Source organism: Liolophura sinensis, chromosome 6, assembly GCF_032854445.1.
Source record: "Liolophura sinensis isolate JHLJ2023 chromosome 6, CUHK_Ljap_v2, whole genome shotgun sequence".
NCBI lineage: Eukaryota > Metazoa > Mollusca > Polyplacophora > Chitonida > Chitonidae > Liolophura > Liolophura sinensis.
The window spans coordinates 61,073,216-61,093,560 of record NC_088300.1 but is presented as its reverse complement, the minus strand read 5'-3'; the positions used below and the strand labels follow the sequence as shown (position 1 = coordinate 61,093,560).

Below are 20,345 nucleotides of genomic sequence, written 5' to 3'. Positions count from 1 at the left end.
CTACTATTGCTAGGTCCTGACCTCATTATTGGTGTACTATCATATCCGACTGCTGTGGTGTACTAAACAATCCATTTGAAGCTTTTAGGCAACTGTATTACCCATAATGTTCATTATGCATGTGTATCTGCCTGCTGTTATCAGTAATTTATCTCAAACATCTGTGTCATGAATAAACATCAGGTTTATGGAGTATTCAATCAAAAAGGCTCACTGATTTACTCATCACAAGGTATCGTGTGTAGGTGGATGTATTATTGACCACAAATTATCTATGCAACTTCAACATAGGTTCATTGTTTTGTTTCTATATTTTACGATCTCAGATTAACCATGTGGTTGTAAGGTTGTTTTATGATTCGCACATGGCTGCATGGTGTTCATAAGTCATGAGAATGTATGGATGATAATGCCAGTTATCGGATAAATGATAATTTTGAGTGATATGTTGTCCAGTGTCATTTTAAATATTTGTTCACCACTCAACAAGAACTAGTTGCTAGTGGAACTGTTATCATGACAGCTAAGTCATTGTGATTATAAATTGATCTTCATGTTAAAGAAGAGCGAAATGAAGGGCTATGTACGATAGTACTGTGCCTGAGCTCGATATTGGGGAATTTTTACAATTTGTCCGCAGCACCATTTATAGGAGACGATGATTAGATCTTGTAATAAGAGTACTTCTTACTTTGTTATCTTATTTACATTCAGATGAAAACACAAAGCTGCTGCTATAGAAAGGGCATTTGAATTGTTTAACAAAATTGTAGTAGAAGGAAAATATTTTTCAAGAAGTGTAACTCTTTAAGAAAGTTCACAATGAATTTTTGGATTTGATGTCACTAAACAGAAATTTATTCATTTGTCATTTACTTTGATTAAACTTATTAAACAATTTGTTTTCAGAATAATCTGATCTGTATATCTGTAATTATGAAAATAGACATCATGCATTGCAATTCTACAAATGTGAATAAAGGGACATGCATATAAAGGTATGAATTGTACTTTGTACATTTCTGTCTGCAGGTTTATTCTCTAAGACACCACGGTTTGTAACTTTGTTGAAGTAAAGTGAAGAGCAGATGGTGGTCAAGTGGGTTGCCTTCCAATGGCTAGGTCACATGAAATGTGGGTTCAAAACCATGCTCGGACAGAGAACTCAGGATTCAAAGCTTGCATTGTTTTCAAGGGCCTTGCTGGGAGTAAGTGAGCGATGGTGCATGCATGAAGTTAGGTGGAAACCACTTGTCTTCCTCCCATCCGTCCCACGTGACCTATGCTACACAGGGAAATTGCACCAGTAGAACTAGCCAAAAGTTGCTGGTATCCACCAAGTGCAATCCCTTCTTCCACTCCATCATATATCAGCCACCTTCATATATGCGAGAAATTCTGGAGTATGGAGGGAATGGTTTGGTTCAGATACTCCTCCAAGTTTAAATGAAGGCAGATGGAAATGTAGCTACCAGTTAGGCTATGTCATAACAGGACCAAAATGACCATAATTTTGTTGCAAATATACAAATGGCCGAAACTCCAACTTGGTCTGTAACTTGTCCCATTATCAAGATTCAGTTCTGAATAACCAACTCTGTTTAACAGAAGTCTGGACAACTGTGAAAGTCCAAAGGACAAAAATAGCTATTAATTTGTTGAAATTGGATGAAATGGCCTGAAACTCAAACTTTATCTGAAACTTATTAGGTAGAAGCTACAAACCAAGTTTCAATTCAATATTATGAACCCTCTTGAAAACTGATTTTTGACAGACGAACAGATGAGTTGTAAACATCTAGTTGATTCCTGTATCTATATGTGACAAATTAGTACTCAATCGCAAAACGTTCTTGCTTATAGCTGTGAAAAAGTCATTTCCAACTTCAATCAAACCTTGTCACAAAAGTTAACTTTTGGTAAAGAAATTTGAAATTTTGACACATTTGTCTTATGATTACATTTTTCGCGGTGGTAAACATTTTTATTTCCTTAGCCCAAATGACCTCTAAACTCATATTTCTAATTTTAATTCAAGTCAGAACAGGCTTTGTGGATTCACTGCTGGGCCTTGGCTGGCAACACTGTCATATAGCTTTTCGCAGAAGTTGCCCAGCCTTTGACCATGGAGATTGTTCAGTGGCATTCAATTCACCTCCTGCTGGCATGGCGTGAGGGCAATGCTTTATGCGAGGAGGTTTTATTTTAAGGGAAGTACGAAAAACAAACCAAATAATGCAAATTCATTTTTTAAAATAACTTTTTTTTCTTATGTTTATTGGATTTGTGGGTTTTGCACAGAGTTGGGTATCTGCAGTGGAGACATTAGGCCATTGGACATTTTTTTCCACAAGTAAAAAGCACTGTTTCTTGGCATATATATACACGTGCATTGGTATGCTGCCATATTTCAGCTTCATTACTTTTCAATGCTATAAATTCACAACAGGAGGCCATATTTTAAAACAAAATACTCACATAATCCAAGATGGTGATTCAACCAAGATAAAACTGAAATATCCAGTTTTATACTAAATAGGTTAAATATGTACTTATGAAGTCTGAAATCAAATGAGATTGTAATCTGGGTTAAAAATGCAGCATTCTTTATAAATAAGGCGTTGTCTTCTCAGTTATCCTGTAAGAAGAGAGGATACTTGTAATAAGTATAGCAAAACATGTTTGCTATCCTGTAAGAAGAGAGGATACTTGTAATGAGTATAACAAAACATGTCACAAAGTTAACCAATGTTTCTGTCCTATCGCATTACCTTGAGTACAACATAGTTCAATGTAACGCCTAGGCGGGTAAATGTAAAAACTGCAGGTTATGAAATGCTATATATGAATCTCACTACCTAACGAAATCATTTGGTGTCACAACAGTGTATATAAAAATACTGAGCTATGAAGCGTTAACGGATAAACATGTATCTGACATATATTTCATGTAACCTTGTGGAATTGCCTAATGTGTAACGTGCTTAGGATGTGTAATAAGATGAGTACCACCGAGTACATAAAAAAATTTCTGCCTTCATATTGGGAGGTCCTCTCCGGCCGTAAGTGGGAAGGTCTGCCAGCAACCTGCGGATGGTCATGGGTTTCCCCTGGGCTGTGCCCGGTTTCCACCCACCATAATGCTGGCCGCCGTCGTATAAGTGAAATATTCTTGAGTACGGCGTAAAACACCAATCAAATAAATAAATAAATCATACTGGGAGGTAAAAATGGCTTTAAAGTTCAGTTTTCTTAAGGCCTCAGCGGTCAGTCTGGCAGTTAAGTAACTTGCCCCGGGTGGCGTCAGTGATGACCACTGTTAGAAAGAACTCTGTGGGGGGACAGACCAAATAGGATGGGGTTTGGGGTAGGAGGTGTGGGTTTGGGTTGGGGTCTGGGAACACTAAGCCGGCCCAGCAAAGTAATGTAGTGTCTGAGCACTTATCACCTTGCCTACAGTATATATACATGTATTTACAGCTGTAGCGATTTGTTGTTATATATATATCTTCTTAACGATACAGATATCCCAGTTCCAAATCACACCATTTACTACAGGGGAAAGCACAATATTGGTAGCGTGAAGCACCCAGTGTCGAACTCTGGAACAATATCTGTATACTGCTGGAGACGTTCGCTACTATGGATTCTTTTGAATGTCAGCTCGGTCAGTCCGTGTCATTCAGTAGTATGTTTGGGAAAACCACTAGTTAGCTCTGAACTTCGAATAACCAAGAAAAGTCCGATTTTTAAGGTTCAACAAACAGCAGCAACAGTTTTATTAAAATAGAGTGACAGGAGTATGTTGATATATATATATAGGTAAAAGTGCCAGTACTGTGTACAAGCACAACATCTGTACTTCAGATGGTTCAGATAACTGTGTTAGGGATATCTCAGGGAGGTATTAAACCTAGTACTGCTGTGATAGTGGTATGTCCTACTGGTGTCATATAGACAATATGTCAGCCATGTGTGGGGACATTATCCGTAAATAATACTTTCAGGTCTTCTCTGGGAGTAACAGTTCCAGAATTGGTCCAGTAATAACTTGGGAAAACAAGTTTCAAATTCTGGGACTCAGTGTCTCACTGTGCCGAAACTGGGAATCCCAGTCCCACTATTGCTCAGGGGCACTTAGGCACAAATTCTCCCAGTATAAATGTTTCAGCTCATACTTGGGAATTATAAAATTTTGGTCCAGAAAATCCCAGTTACAAACTATTAAGATATACTGTCTCAATCATGGTTGGGAATATCAGTCTCACAGCCTGGGAAAGTCAGTCCCACAGCCTGGGAACACGTGTCACAATTTGGGTCTAGCAGTCCCACTGTCTCCAGGTATGCTCTAAAGCTGAAATCCCACTTCAGTGCTGACAACTTATCTAGCTACCACTTTACACTGCTTATATACATGTAAAATACCTGCCTTAGAAAGCTAACTAGGTGGAAATTTAGATGTTAACACGATGGTGGTCCGAGATCATCTGTGACTAAAAGTGGGAATTTTCCCAGTATTTACAGTCTACGCTCATAAATATTCATGAGTACCAAGGATGGTACTCAGAGCACTGATTGGCTAATACCAAAGTAACAACATCTGTGTATAGAAATACTATACATGTACATGCGTATCTAATGTCATGGCACATTTTTTTTCTCTTAATAATGGAAAGATGAACAATAACTTGTAGGTAGAAAGAAGATGAGCCTGTGGAGTGAAACTATTTACTTTCGCAAATACAAGTTAATGCCCCTTTTGAAACTCTTCAATATGAGTTTAACACTAAAGGATGTCGTAAAGTAGACAACCTCGTCTAGCGGCAGTTCACCGTGAACGACGATCGTGCGCGGCGAAGCAACAACAACAACCACAAAAAAAAAAAAAATGATTGTGTCTTAAACTTGGTACAAAGGACGTTTTATGCCAAAATCATGCCACAGTCAGTGAGTACTAATGTTGTTTTAACTGGAAAGATGCCGTACGTGGTTTGTTACAGCAAGAATATGTCCAAAAGTAATGGAAACTATACTCGAATTTGTCACTTCAAAATATTAACAATGGCGGATGTTTCGCCAAACTTAAGGTCGCTAAAAAAAAAAAAACTGTTGTTTGCAACCTAGTCAAACAATATCTGATCACCAAGCTTGGAGAGAAACTCCTTCAACATGTCAGTGTATTATACGTGAAATATGGTGTTCTAATTAAGTCATCAAGTGTTAAAATTCTTACGTTGGAAGGGACAGGGGTCCACGGAAACTGTGTCCTTCAAAAGTTATATTAAGGCGCCAAAAACAACTTGCTCTCATGAGTCCACAAAATATCCTGTCTCCATATGTTACAAAAAATATATATATATTTCAAAATATTCCACAAAAATTCTAATTTAATTTAAGGATATGTCTAACCCATAAAAATTTACATTCTACCGGTAAAACCTGTGTCTACGTTATGGACAAGGCAGAAAATTAACCCCTAACCTCCCATGCAATTATATGAAATAATATACTGTCTCTAGCAAAATCGCCACACAGCTAACAGCCAGCTGACATCAAACCATGTGCAGCAGTATAAGTGAATAGTGATCACTTTATGTAAATTTACAAGCCATGGAAGACATGTCACTCAGTATACCTGTTTCAGCCAAAAGTATACGACTGTTTGAATAATAGAGAAGTCTAACAGTGACAGCTCAGAGCATTTCTATCTCATCATTTGGGGAAAAGTTGGATCGCTTCCCTGTCCATGTCCATTCTTGTTGAAACACCACGTGGAAATTTGAAGAAGCTGACGGCTGAAACCATCCCTCTCTTTTTGGAAAAACTAAAACTGGCACAACAAACCGTGTATGAATGTAGGGAAAATATGTATGAATGAATGCCTTGTTTGCTTGAAATAAGAAAATCAAAACGGCACTAACTGATCAGTTAAATGCGTTTGGGTTCGTCACTATGGCGACCACAGTTCGCATTTCAGGGTGTTCTTTGTACTCCAAGCAAAATCAAAAATAACGTAAGAAATTTCCAAAGAAATCCGAACATAGACGGAAAACATGCATAAAATCGAGGGGTAAATAACAGGTGTAACAAATACCCTAAAGTGGAAAATTTTTGTTGCCATAATTTTCTTCATTTGGCTTACAAACATTATCTTTGTTTCAGAGATCCTATTCATGTATGTTCTACCACCCTTTCATAACAGGCAGGTTGCGATAACATAAGATTCCAGCAGTTGTGAGATATATGCATAATTATTGGTCATCAAAAACATTCATTTTGAATGACATCACACGGCCATATCCATTGGTATCTTGGGATGGGGGTTGTATCCTTCTAGTTTGAAGTCTTCCATGGTAAAGTCATCAATGTTCTGGACATCCCTGGTGATAGTGAGCGTTGGGAACGGCCGTGGTGTCCTCTTCAGCTGGAACAATATTTTACATAAAACATTGCAAAGTATGCAAACATAAATTTTTTTTTAACCAAATTTAACGCAAATGTGAATGTCAGAAATAACCCACACCTCCCAATCCCACCAATTCAAATGCAATGTTTCAAAGGCTTCTGATGTTCTAATTCTGGTCTACTTTCATGTCTCACGGCATTGTATAGGCCCCTAATAGTTGGAACACATTTTAAGCAAAAGATCAGTTTATGAAAATGTTCATAGGCTGAATAATTTGCAAATTAAAGGCTGACGTGATCATTTTGGGAAAACTGATGGTCAGGGTGGAAAATACATGTAAAACATTTAGAAATTCAGGCCAAGGGGAAAATGTATGCACATTTTCACAGAAATCAGTGCAGTACTTTGGAAGAAATCATGTGGATGAACAACAGGGTGATTCCAGTCATCCCTCTCCCTGACCAGGACTTTGTTGCACGGGGTATAAACATTTACAGATGAACATCTGGAGTAATTACAGAGAGAAGAAATCTGTCTTCTTGTATACTATATAATTAACTATCTCTACTATGTTGCTTCACAATTTGTGTCTAGGATCATAACTGCTGTAAACTGGTACATGTATATCCTCCAACTGCTGGGATCAAAAGTCCCTTTTTCTGGGACAAGAAAAGCCAAAGTGTACACAATAGTGACACAGAAATGAATCAAAATGATGAACCGAAATACAGAGCTGTGAGTTTTTGCCTCATATATTCATCCATCGATCTTTTGAAAACAGTATTGAAGATGTTGACATATTCTACAGCATTTTCCCATTTTTGCGACCTACTTCACATAAACAATAAATGATCTGGAATTCTTAGGTCCACTTACCTGTACTTTAAGAGGCTTGATATGGTTCACATATACATGAGCATCCCCAATACAGTGTACAAAGTCACCGGGCTGTAAACAAGATAAACACAACTCTACACATAGGCATCCTCAAATTCAATGCTGAGGATTAAATACGCATGGGCATCTCCACTACAGTGGATATTGCACACATGGGCATCCCCACTACAGTGGTCGACATACACATGGGCATCCCCACTACAGTGGTCTGCGTGCACATGGTCATTCCCCACTACAGCGGTCTATGTACACATGGTCATCACCACTACAGTGTTCTATGTACACATGGTCACCCACACTACAGTGGTCTATTTACACATGGTCATCACCACTACAGTGGATATTGCACTCATGGGCATTCCCACTACAGTGGTCTACATACACATGAGCATCCCCACTACAGTGGTCTACATACACATGGTCATCCACACTACATTGGTCTACGTACACATGGTCATCCCCACTACAGTGGTCTGCGTACACATGTTCATCCACACTACAGCGGTCTATGTACACATGGTCATCCCCACTACAGCGGCCTATGTACACATGGTCATCCCCACTACAGTGGTCTGCGTACGCATGGTCATCCCCACTACAGCGGTCTATGTACACATGGTCATCCCCACTACAGTGGTCTACCTACACATTGGCATCCTCACTACAGTGGTCTATGTACACATGGTCATCCCCACTACAGTGGTCTATGTACACATGGTCATCCCCACTACAGTGGTCTATGTACACATGGTCATCCCCACTACAGTGGTCTACATACACATGGGCATCACCACTACAGTGGTTTATGTACACATGGTCATCCCCACTACAGTGGATATTGCCCACATGGGCATTCCCACTACAGTGGTCTACATACACATGGGCATCCCCACTACAGTGGTCTACATACACATGGTCATCCCCACTACAGCGATCTATGTACACATGGTCATCCCCACTACAGCGGTCTATGTACACATGGTCATCCCCACTACAGTGGTCTACATACACATGGGCATCCCCACTACAGTGGTCTACGTACACATGGTCATCCCCACTACAGTGGATATTGCACACATGGGCATTCCCACAACAGTGGTCTACATACACATGGGCATTCCCACTACAGTGGATATTGCACACATGGGCATTCCCACTACTGTGGTCTACATACACATGGGCATCCCCACTACAGCGGTCTATGTACACATGGTCATCCCCACTACAGCAGTCTATGTACACATGGTCATCCCCACTACAGTGGTCTGCGTACACATGGTCATCCCCACTACAGCGATCTATGTACACATGGTCTTCCCCACTACAGTGGTCTATGTACACATGGTCATCCCCACTACAGCGGTCTATGTACACATGGGCATTCCCACTACAGCGGTCTACGTACACATGGTCATCACCACTACAGTGGTCTATGTACACATGGGCATTCCCACTACAGTGGATATTGCACACATGGGCATTCCCACTACAGTGGTCTACGTACACATGGTCATCCCCACTACAGTGAATATTGCACACATGGGCATTCCCACTACAGTGGTCTACACACACATGGTCATCCCCACTACAGCGGTCTATGTACACATGGTCATCCCCACTACAGCGGTCTATGTACACATGGGCATCCCCACTACAATGGTCTACATACACATGGGCATTCCCACTACAGTGGTCTGCGTACACAAGGTCATCCCCACTACAGTGGATATTGCACACATGGGCATTCCCACTACAGTGGTCTACATACACATGGGCATCCCCACTACAGTGGATATTGCACACATGGGCATTCCCACTACAGTGGTCTACATACACATGGGCATCCCCACTACAGTGGTCTACATACACATGGTCATCCCCACTACAGCGGTCTATGTACACATGGTCATCCCCACTACAGCGGTCTATGTACACATGGTCATCCCCACTACAATGGTCTACGTACACATGGTCATCCCCACTACAGTGGTCTATGTACACATGGTCATCCACACTCAGACATGATTGTGGTGAACCAAGAAAATAGCTGAAATTTACTATCATAGCCCAAAAAGGCCGGGGTCCAGGGGCCGCCTAGGCCCCGGAAGCTAGAAAAATCTGCGTGGCTGAAAATGGATTCTGGGACGTTTTTGGCTATTAAAATCAAACTAGAATCCTGTAAAATATGAAGAAAACCAACACTGTTTTCTGACTTACAGATTTTCCCATCTGCTTTGTCCCCACAGAACTCTAATCTTCTGGACAGAGAGAAGAATGCATTTTTGTACCAAAGCCAAAATTTAATACATGTAACAGATTTTTTCTGGTTCAGACATTGTTAGCAGTGTACAGGTCATTTTCAGCATTTTCAGTCAAATGTTTAGATTGGCATGTTATGGCACAGAATACAACTGTGCTAGCGCCTTCCATCCGCTACCCCCATAATGCACATCTTTGTGGCACAACTCGCAGAAAGCCAAACCGGCGGATGTTATCTTCCTCATGAATTTTCCCACGTGTTCCCCTTCGACCTTCCGTTCAAGCCAATCCCACCTCCAGATGTTTTTCAACCCCTTGTCCACTGTACGCGCATCAAAATCTTTATCTGATCGATCCACGATACTCCGAGACGTTGCCGCCATTTTTGACCGGGCTGGCTCTGCTTCTGCCTTCGAATAATGGTATCTTGTTCCCGATTGGTTGAAACAGTTCGGCTTAATGAAACACACGATCTGACTGGACAATAGACTCCATTCAGATAACATTATAACCTCCGGCAATGCCAGATTTCGGTAGCCATGCATCGGCAAATTGACAGAATCTTCGACTTTATTTTGAGGAAATAAATCGGAACAAAATGTTACTACACAGAAAAAAAATGGAAAACAGGTAAATTAATCGAAACTGAACAAAGAAAAAGCGGAAAAAAATCATGTCTGCACACTACAGTGGTCTGCGTACACATGGTCATCACCACTACAGTGGATATTGCACGCATGATCACCCCCACTACAGTGGTCTACATACACAGGGGCATCCCCACTACAGTGGTCTACTTACACATGAGCATCCCCACTACAGTAGTCTACATACACATGCTCATCCCCACGACAGTGGTCTACGTACACATGGGTATCCCCACTACAGTGGTCTTCGTACACATGGTCATCACCACTACAGTGGTCTATGTACACATGGTCATCCCCACTACAGTGGTCTACATACACATGGTCATCCCCACTACAGTGGTCTACATACACATGGGTATCCCCACTACAGTGGTCTACATACACATGGTCATCACCACTACAGTGGTCTACATACACATGGGCATCCACACTACAGTGGTCTACATACACATGGCCATCACCAATACAGGGGTCTATGTACACATGGTCATCACCACTACAGTGGTCTACATACACATGGGTATCCCCACTACAGTGGTCTGCGTACACATGGTCATCACCACTACAGTGGTCTATGTACACATGGTCATCCCCACTACAGTGGTCTACGTACACATGGCCATCCCCACTACAGCGGTCTACATACACATGGGCATCCCCAATACATTGGTCTACATACACATGGTCATCACCACTACAGTGGATATTGCACACATGGGAATTCCTACTACAGTGGTCTACATACACATGGGCATCCACACTACAGTGGTCTACATACACATGGTCATCCCCACTACCGTGGTCTACGTACACATGGGTATCCCCACTACAGTGGTCTACGTACACATGGGTATCCCCACTACAGTGGTCTGCGTACACATGGTCATCACCACTACAGTGGTCTACGTACACATGGGCATCCCCACTACAGTGGTCTACATACACATGGGCATCCCCACTACAGTGGTCTACATACACATGGGTATCCCCACTACAGTGGTCTACATACACATGGGTATCCCCACTACAGTGGATATTGCACACATGGGCATTCCCACTACAGTGCTCTGCGTACACATGGTCATCACCACTACAGTGGTCTACATACACATGGTCATCCCTGCTACAGTGGTCTACATACACATGGGTATCCCCACTACAGTGGTCTACATACACATGGGTATCCCCACTACAGTGGTCTGCGTACACATGGTCATCACCACTACAGTGGTCTACACACACATGGGCATCCCCACTACAGCGGTCTATGTACACATGGTCATCACCACTACAGTGGTCTATGTACACATGGTCATCCCCCTACAGTGGTCTACATACACATGGGTATCCCCACTACAGTGGTCTGCGTACACATGGTCATCACCACTACAGTGGTCTATGCACACATGGTCATCCCCACTACAATGGTCTACATACACATGGTCATCCCCACTACAGTGGTCTACATACACATGGTCATCCCCACTACAGTGTATATTGCACACATGAGCATCCCCGCTACAGTGGACATTGCACACATGGGCATTCCAACTACAGCGGTCTACGTACACATGGTCATCACCACTACAGTGGTCTATGTACACATGGTCATCCCCACTACAGCGGTCTATGTACACATGGGCATTCCCACTACAGTGGATATTGCACACATGGGCATTCCCACTACAGTGGTTTACATACACATGGGCATCCCCACTACAGCGGTCTATGTACACATGGTCATCACCACTACAGCGGTCTATGTACACATGGTCATCCCCACTACAGTGGTCTGCGTACACATGGGCATCCCCACTACAGTGGTCTACGTACACATGGTCATCCCCACTACAGTGGTCTACGTGCACATGGTCATCCCCACTACAGTGGTCTACGTACACATGGTCATCCCCACTACAGTGGTCTGCGTACACATGGTCACCTCCACTACAGTGGTCTATGTACACATGGTCACCCCCACTACAGTGGATACTGCACACGTGTTCATCCCCACTACAGTGGTCTACGTACACATGGGCATCCCCACTACAGTGGTCTACGTACACATGGTCACCCCCACTACAGTGGTCCACATACACATGGGCATCGCCATTGCAGTGGCCTACATACACATGGGCATCCCCACTACAGCGGTCTATGTACACATGGTCACCCCCACTACAGTGATCTGCGTACACATGGTCATCCCCACTACAGTGGATATTGCACGCGTGTTCATCCCCACTACAGTGGACAACGCACACATGGGCATCCCCACTACAGGAGACACTGAACCCCAAATTCACTACAAAGTCATCTGACTGAGGGCAAGATAAATGAATGAATAAACAGCATATAAGAAAGCTTATGTCTCCTTAGTTTGATCTTAATGATCTGACAACATCTTACTGAAAATAATCTTGTCACAATGAGTAACGTAAGCATTTTTTAGGTTAATGAAAAGTGCGAAAATTACAACTGCTTGCCACTCACCTTCAAACCAGTTACCTTGGCTATCATGTAAGTGAGTAGCGAATAGCTGGCAATGTTAAAAGGCACTCCAAGCCCCTGCAAACAAAATCAATAAACAGTCAAACATGAGAGTATTCAAAAGATTACGACAGTTCATTCTCCATGCCAAATCTACATGTACCCAATGTACAAAAAATTATGAAGATACCCCAGCCCTCAATTTCTAAGGTCGTCCGTGACGACCTAAAAATCCATCGGGCAACCAAAACCACCACACTTGATAGTTCGATAGGCAACCCCCAAAATCCATTGCCGCACCTTTGACTGGTAATTATCCAAAGCCTGGCGAATTTAAGAGGAAGCTTGCGTGCAATTTACATGACTAAATCTAAATGGCATCTAAATGGCCCACGAGCCTATTATACGGAGGCGGTGACACATGTGTAAGCCTCTAAGCCAGCTGTGCATGTGGCCAGCTGACTCAACCGATTGGTCACAGAGCCGATGAGAGCTGTGTTTACGTGCTATCAAGTTTTGTATGTCTTTCAAGCCCTTCCTTTGAAAAACAATCTGCAAAATTAATTACCACTTCCGTAAGAACCTAACGAAACAGCTTTGCCTCCTTTGCGCATCTGCTACGCGCACAAAACTGGGAGTTTTGATGGCATCTCAAGATTCGAACGAATTCCGACACAACTTATCGTCATCCTACCCAACACGAATTCCACAGAACATGTGGCGATATCTCAATAACGTCGAAGAGCCGGCAAAAAAGAAACAAAAGACTGATGTCGAAAAATTAGCAGCAAGAAACAAAGAAACTCACAATGTTTAAGTCTTGGCTTCGGTATGACATAGAGAGAAATTTAATGTTTTGCAATGCATTATTCACGTGTAGATCGAAACTTCGTTAATGGCTGCTCCTCCCTCAGAATAGAAAGTTTTAAGATGCACCAGAAAAGTGATCACACCAGAGAGCAGCGGAGGCGGAAAAGGATTCGAGACTGATGTTAGACCAGGAACAACTCCTGTGGAACAAGGCGTCAGGAATACAAACGGAAAAGCGTTAGATATCTTTAATCGTGTCACGTATGTAATTATCTGAATAGCAAGGGTAGCAAGGAGGACAACCAAAAGTCTTTAGGGGCAACCTGAACCTAGGGTCATGGTTGAACTGCGGACAACGTCAAATATCGCCAAAATTGAGGGCTGTACCCAATACAACAAATAATGCTCCAAATCATTGTTTTCATTCAACAAAGTTAAGATGCAAGGCAGTGCGATAAGAAATGAAAGCAATCTTCCATCGTAATCTGCTAATTGTCACCTACGTCCCACAAACAATGAGAACAGCAGCCCAGAGCTGATTTGGGTCCTAATACGTCGTGTCTATGTATGTCTTCACATGCAGATTAAGTAAAGATAACGTCATAAACTGGTCACAAAGTTATTCTTCCCTTGCGTCCTTTTTCACAATCATGGACACACATAAATGACTTCAGAACATTGTTATTTCTCACCATGTCGCCTGAGCGCTGGTACATCTGACATGACAACTCTCCGTTCACAACATAGAATTGGCAGAAACTGTGACAAGGAGGTAGGGCCATTTTGGGTAAATCTGGAGAACAAATGACAAAAGTTTGCTTACTCACAAAGTATTAGAATGTAAACTCAAACCTTGCAATAACCGCCAACATGGCAAAGGTTCTAAACCTGGCCTCGTAGTGGGGTACCACCGTACATACCACAACTGTCATATTATAAGTGTATCTCGAAGACTGAACAATGGTAGACGAGCCAGGGTAGAAGTGCCGCTTCAGATATTTTCCATTAAGCACTTTGGTTCCTGGGTTCCCAATGCCCTGTACAATAAACAGCAGAAATCCACAGATTAGAAATACTCTTTCAGAAATATTACCAAATTACAAAAATTTGTTTCTCACCAACTGGATTCCAAGCGCTCATGATAATCCGTCGGTCATCTGGGTCATTTTTGATCTTATTGATAACGTCCTGTAACTGGTCCACACCTTGTCCTGTGTAATCTGTGTTGAAATCTTTGTACTCGGCTCCAAAATGGCGCCACTGGAAACCGTACACTGGGCCAAGGTCACCTGGCAATCACAACAGAAACATCTTTAATCAAGTTTGATGGGGGATACAATCAAAACATGTTTTCTATTAGGTACCTACACTTCCAAGTACACAGTTTATTTTTCATAAAGATATCATATTTTTTTGAGCCAACATAAAATTTCATCTTTTCACAGAAAACCCTATTTATTCAGCCTTTACACATCTTCCCCTAGTGTTGTTTTAAGCATATGTTGAGGGCATTTCTCTACCTAGACTGAAAAAGTTATATTTTGTGATGCCAAGATGTCAGCAAATCCCCAGCAAAGTTATCACTACTCATAACATAAAAATTAAGGTGGGAAAACTGTAATCTAAGTTTCACTTCCATGTAAAAAGCTAGAAGAAAAGGTAAAACTAAGTAAACCGACCAAGGCTAAAATGGTTGTAATTTTTAAAAGTTCACAATTTCATCCCAGATGAAATCATAAAACTTCAGACAAACTCACAAACAAAATCTTTCTCTCTTTCACTTTCAGTTTTAGACTTTATATATAAAGTTACAGATTTTTTTGGTAACACTTTGCTTACCTTCTTCTCTATGACCCAAGCCTCGTTTTGCCAGAAACTCCTTGGCACCATTGGCGTCCCAGATCTTCACCCCCTTCTCATTCAGCTTTCTGGAGTCAGTACATCCTTGGATGAACCACAGTAACTCCTCAGCCACAGCTTTCCAAAACACCCGTTTTGTGGTCAGCAACGGGAAACCTATGTGGTAAGAACATTATTTTGAAAAGATGGAAATGTGAGGCGGCTGGAAAAAAAAGTTTTCTATCCAACCTTAACCTGGACAACTGAACTATTTCCCACTTTCAGTTGCTTGGTTTCTTCAACTAGTATGAATAAGGTTTGAGTACCAGTCCATGGAAACCCAATCCATGGAAACAACCTTGCTTCACAAAATTTCTGCTCACATGCCAGTACCCAAAGACAGACAAAGATTTTCACAACTCAACTAATTATCTATCCAATGGTGACTTACACTAGTGGGGAAAAGGGCTATTACAACAGGCTGATATCAGAGGGTGATTAACACGACGGGGGAAGAGGGTTAATACATCAGTATCTATCAGATGGTGACTTGCTTTGAAGTGTGTGTTTGGCGGTACTACAACAGTAACAGATGGTGACTAACATTAGGGGGAAGAGGGCTATTACAACAGGCTGATATCAGAGGGTGATTAACACGACGGGGGAAGAGGGTTAATACATCAGTATCTATCAGATGGTGACTTGCTTTGAAGTGTGTGTTGGGGGGGGGGGGGGGGGGGGTACTACAACAGTAACAGATGGTGACTAACATTAGGGGGAAGAGGGCTATTACAACAGTATCTATCAGATGGTGACTTACATTTGTTTTGATTTGATTGATTGGTGTTTTACGCCGTACTCAAGAATATTTCACTTATACGACGGCGGCCAGCATTATGGTGGGTGGAAACCGGGCACAGCCCGGGGGAAACCCACGACCATCCGCAGGTTGCTGGCAGACCTTCCCACTTACCGCCGGAGAGGAAGACAGCATGAGCTGGACTTGAACTCACAGCGACCGCATTGGTGAGAGACTCCTGGGTCATTACGCTGCGCTAGCGCGCTAACCGACTGAGCCACTGAGGCCCCTACTTACATTTGTGGACAGAGGGCTAATATAACAGTGCCTATCAGATAGTGACTTACATTTGGGGGGCTGGGGAAGGGCTAAGGTACTAAGGTATTTATCAGATGGTGACTTATATTGGAGATGGGGTGGTGGCTATTACAACAGTATCTATCAGTTTGCGTTTTACCCCAAGGGGCGATTACAGTAATATCATCTATATGCTGATGTTTTACACCACGGGGTCTATTACAATAGCATATATACGCTGATGTTTTACACCACGGGGTCTATTACAATAGCATCTATAAGCTGATGTTTTATACCATGAAGTCTGTTACAACAGTATCTATAAGCTGATGCTTTACACCAAGGGGTCTATTGTAATAGCATCTATAAGCTGATGTTTTACACCAAGGGGTCAATTACAACAGCACCTATAAGCCGATGTTTTACACAAAGGGGTCTACTACAACAGCATTTATAAGCTGATGCAGCCACCAAGGCCCCAGAAACTCCTGGATCCTATGTAGTCATGCATGCGTTTGAGCATGCTTTAAAGACAAAAATATCCATCCTCAAGGCTGTGATGAAACACACTGCACATTTCAGCACAATTATATATTGACCAGATTAATCAGGCCCGTACAGGCAGTTGGGTGGGAAAGTCGTGGGGTCCTACAAAGCAGAACAACTAACACAGTCAATTATAGGCCAGGGTCCTCGGGCCCTGCCGTCCGGAGAGGGTTCTTAATGCCAATTAAATACAAACAGAAGTACAGAAGTACAAATTTCTGTGCTAAGAGGGAGCTCATCTTATCACAGAGCTTGGGGCATCCGCAAAATCACAAAAGGGAATTCCTATTCAGTTTTATGATAAAACCTAGGTAAATTCGAAATTTGGAGGAATTAATACATGAGCATGTTTTCACTCCATTTGAAAGCAAATTACAAAATTTCAGACACCAATTGTCAATACTGACACTCGCTTCTTCCCTCAAGATTGAAATATTTCACAAACAAAATCAGTGTGTTATAATCTGTTTGAACAAATTAAAAGATATATTTTAACATCGATTCAAAACAGTGAAGAAAGCATTAAACATTCATTGTGGTGTATTTTTTTTTTTATAGGGTTGGGTTGAAAAGTGAGGCAGACAGGCTGTGAGCCAGAATGTATGTTGATTTCCCAGTTTTTGTCCCTCATGCCACTGTTCTAGGATACTCACTGTTTCTGAGGTTGTACCGCATGTGTACCCCAAACAAGGATAATGTGTCTGTTCCAGTGCGGTTTGATTTCCGGTGTCCATGGTCTAAGATTTGCTGTATGGCAGTCAAATAATTATATTCATCATGTCTGTGGATGTAAAACAGGTTTAGGGATTATATTATATATAAGTATAAATAACAAGGATTATAGAATCAAGTCTTCTTTTTCACAGAAAACTTTTGTAATGTACGATATTTATCATACATGCAGCTATCAACAATGGAACATGCCGCTCGTGTTACTGCACTTTACACGTACATATACACAAGAGCTTGCGCTCAATACATGTAGTGGTCTTCCAGCAACATGCAGACATGGTTGTGGGTTTTCCCCAGGCTTCATCCCACCGTAATGCTGGCTGCTGTTGTGTAAGTGAAATATTCTTGAGCATGACGTAAAACACAAATCAAATCAATCAATAAATAAAAAATCAATACATGTAGTACTTACCACTCTTAACATTGGTTCCAATCCACAGAGGGCTAAGTGAATTTTGTACGGTATAATTTATGGCAAATTAATGTGTGCACATTTTAGAATTTAGAAATCAAATTATATAGTTCATAGGAAAATTATTATTTTTAAATACTCTTAAGAAGACTAAAGAAAAATTTATTTTTATTGGTTACTATGTATCTTTTTTTCTTCTATTTTATATACCCTAAATGGATGTATAAAGAAAACGAATAAGTGATCTTAATGTTAAATCAGGACCATTATATAGTAATTGTGTAAATTAAAAACTTAGAGATTAGAAAATATTGAAAAATAAATATTCAACTGGCTACAGGTTTTTGAGCATTACACTCTGAAAGATCGAGACAGGCACATTTTGCTTCTTTTTGTTAAAACCATCACTACTAAAAGTATTTGGAATCAACCATTCACTTCAGAGGTGTTATGCTATAGCATGTAAATTATATTTGCGGGATAGAAAAAATCGACTTATATAGTATTAACTATTTGTGTTTTTAAGAAAGGAAATAAAGTCTAACACAAGGAGCAAAACAGCAGATGTTTATAGGCTTACAGACTTCTTTAGTTTTCAGATAAACTGGGAATGAAGGTTGAGCATCCTGTATCTGTATATCCATGAAAGATATATAGCTGCTTATCGATCTTGTCAAAATACGGTTAGAAGACATGGAGTTTGAATGAGTAAGAAGGGGTCCTATTGATTGCAAACATGATTATGTGATGTAATCTGAAATGTCATTTCAGGCAGAATGTTTCAAGTTTTGTCAAACAAACATGTAATTTGTATGTAATTTATCATATACTCTTAATACTGGCCGAGGGGCTTGCATGTACATCCGCGTGGGCTTTTGTTCCTCCCCTCTTACAATCAATTTAAGGATTGGACATAGCAATTCGCCTTTCAACATTTTCTGGCACATGTAATTAACCAAGGCTTTTCTTGATACTAGACAAACACTAATATAGTTAGAACATTTCAAGTGAAGAGTAGTATCGGCCCAGATAGAACAGCTGATGGAGTGTCCGCTTCGGGAGCGGTAGATCCAGGGTCAATCCCGGGTCGGGTCACATCTAAGACTTTAAAAAAGCAAGTGGTAGAAAGTTGGCTTGGCGTTCAGCATTAAGGGGATAGTGCAACGAGTGGTTGACTCGTATCAGTATTATGGCTGAGGCGGGGCGGCTTACTTGTCTTTGGTAAGTCGTCTCAGTGAAGCAGCATTTGATAAAAGAGCGGTGGAAATCCGTACAGCAACAAGGAGGCACATTACATGTACATGCACTCTAAGGACTCCTTCGTCATCATATGACTGAAAAACTGTTAAGTACAATGTTAAACCCCAAGCGAACCCTGAAGTGAAGAGCACAACCATAAAAGAACAAAACTGACCTAAGTATTGCACACCTGGAAAATATTAAGGTACATGTAGCACTTCTTGGGCCATCCTTAAAAAAGTTTCTTTCATGTAACCCTACTGTATCTACAAAATTATTGGTTGGTGTATTGTTTAACTTTTTCAATAAAAATTCATTTAAAGTCAGGTTTTCTAGAGAAAAGCTCAATAAAAATATTTGAGGAGGGTCCTATTTCGTCTATAAGTAGCGAAAAATGGTAGGGTTACAGAGAACATGCATTTTTTGGAAGATGGCCTCCTGAAAGTAACATATGTTTAGATCTTCACAGACATATATACCTTGGGTTATCAACATTCTGGTCCCCACTTCCTTGATGTCCATTCTGAGACATGGTTTCTGTGTCGGTACTGGTATGATGGATGATGAAGGATGATGATGGCAGATGATGGTGTAAGTGGTGCTAAGCCTACAAAATTTTAAAGACATAAAATAGTGACTTGTGCAAAATATATTTATTTTATTTAAGTCTTTCACTCAAGAACATTTCCCTTTTACGACAGCCGCCAGCATTATGGTGGGAGGAAATCCACAACCATGTGCACGCTACTGCAAGACCTTCCCATGTACGGCCGGAGAGGAAGCCAGCATGAGCTGGACTTGAACTCATTGTGACTGCATTGGTGAGAGGCTCCTTGGTTACTGCACCGTGTTGGTGGGTTAAGTCCCTCAGCCACAGAGGCGCTTGAATATATTTATTTATTTATTTGACCGGTGTTTTACGCCATACTCAAGAATATTTCACTTATATGACGGCGGCCAGCATTATGG

The 20,345-nt window shown here is 41.3% G+C and overlaps 1 protein-coding gene across 1 annotated transcript; it reads right to left on the bottom strand.

The window, feature by feature from the left end:
* Positions 1 to 2,292: 2,292 nt before the first annotated feature.
* Positions 2,293 to 20,132, bottom strand: LOC135467887 (thymidylate synthase-like). The gene is made up of 8 exons (XM_064745799.1): positions 19,856 to 20,132; positions 17,647 to 17,774; positions 15,352 to 15,528; positions 14,631 to 14,801; positions 14,205 to 14,305; positions 12,706 to 12,780; positions 7,283 to 7,354; positions 2,293 to 6,424 (listed from the first exon to the last, which is right to left on the bottom strand). The coding sequence occupies exons 1-8, from the start codon at positions 19,906 to 19,908 to the stop codon at positions 6,287 to 6,289; spliced, it is 915 nt and encodes a 304-aa protein (XP_064601869.1). The 5' UTR covers positions 19,909 to 20,132; the 3' UTR covers positions 2,293 to 6,286.
* Between the last annotated feature and the right edge of the window lie 213 nt (positions 20,133 to 20,345).

Coding starts and splice junctions, on each gene's coding strand:
- LOC135467887 (XM_064745799.1), bottom strand. CDS start 19,908: ATGTCTCAGAATGGACATCAAGGAAGTGGGGACCAGAATGTTGATAAC. Junction 17,775..19,855: donor CAGAATGTTGATAACCCAAG/GTATATATGTCT, acceptor TTACATCCACAG/ACATGATGAATATAATTATT. Junction 6,425..7,282: donor TCAAGCCTCTTAAAGTACAG/GTAAGTGGACCT, acceptor ATATTGTTCCAG/CTGAAGAGGACACCACGGCC.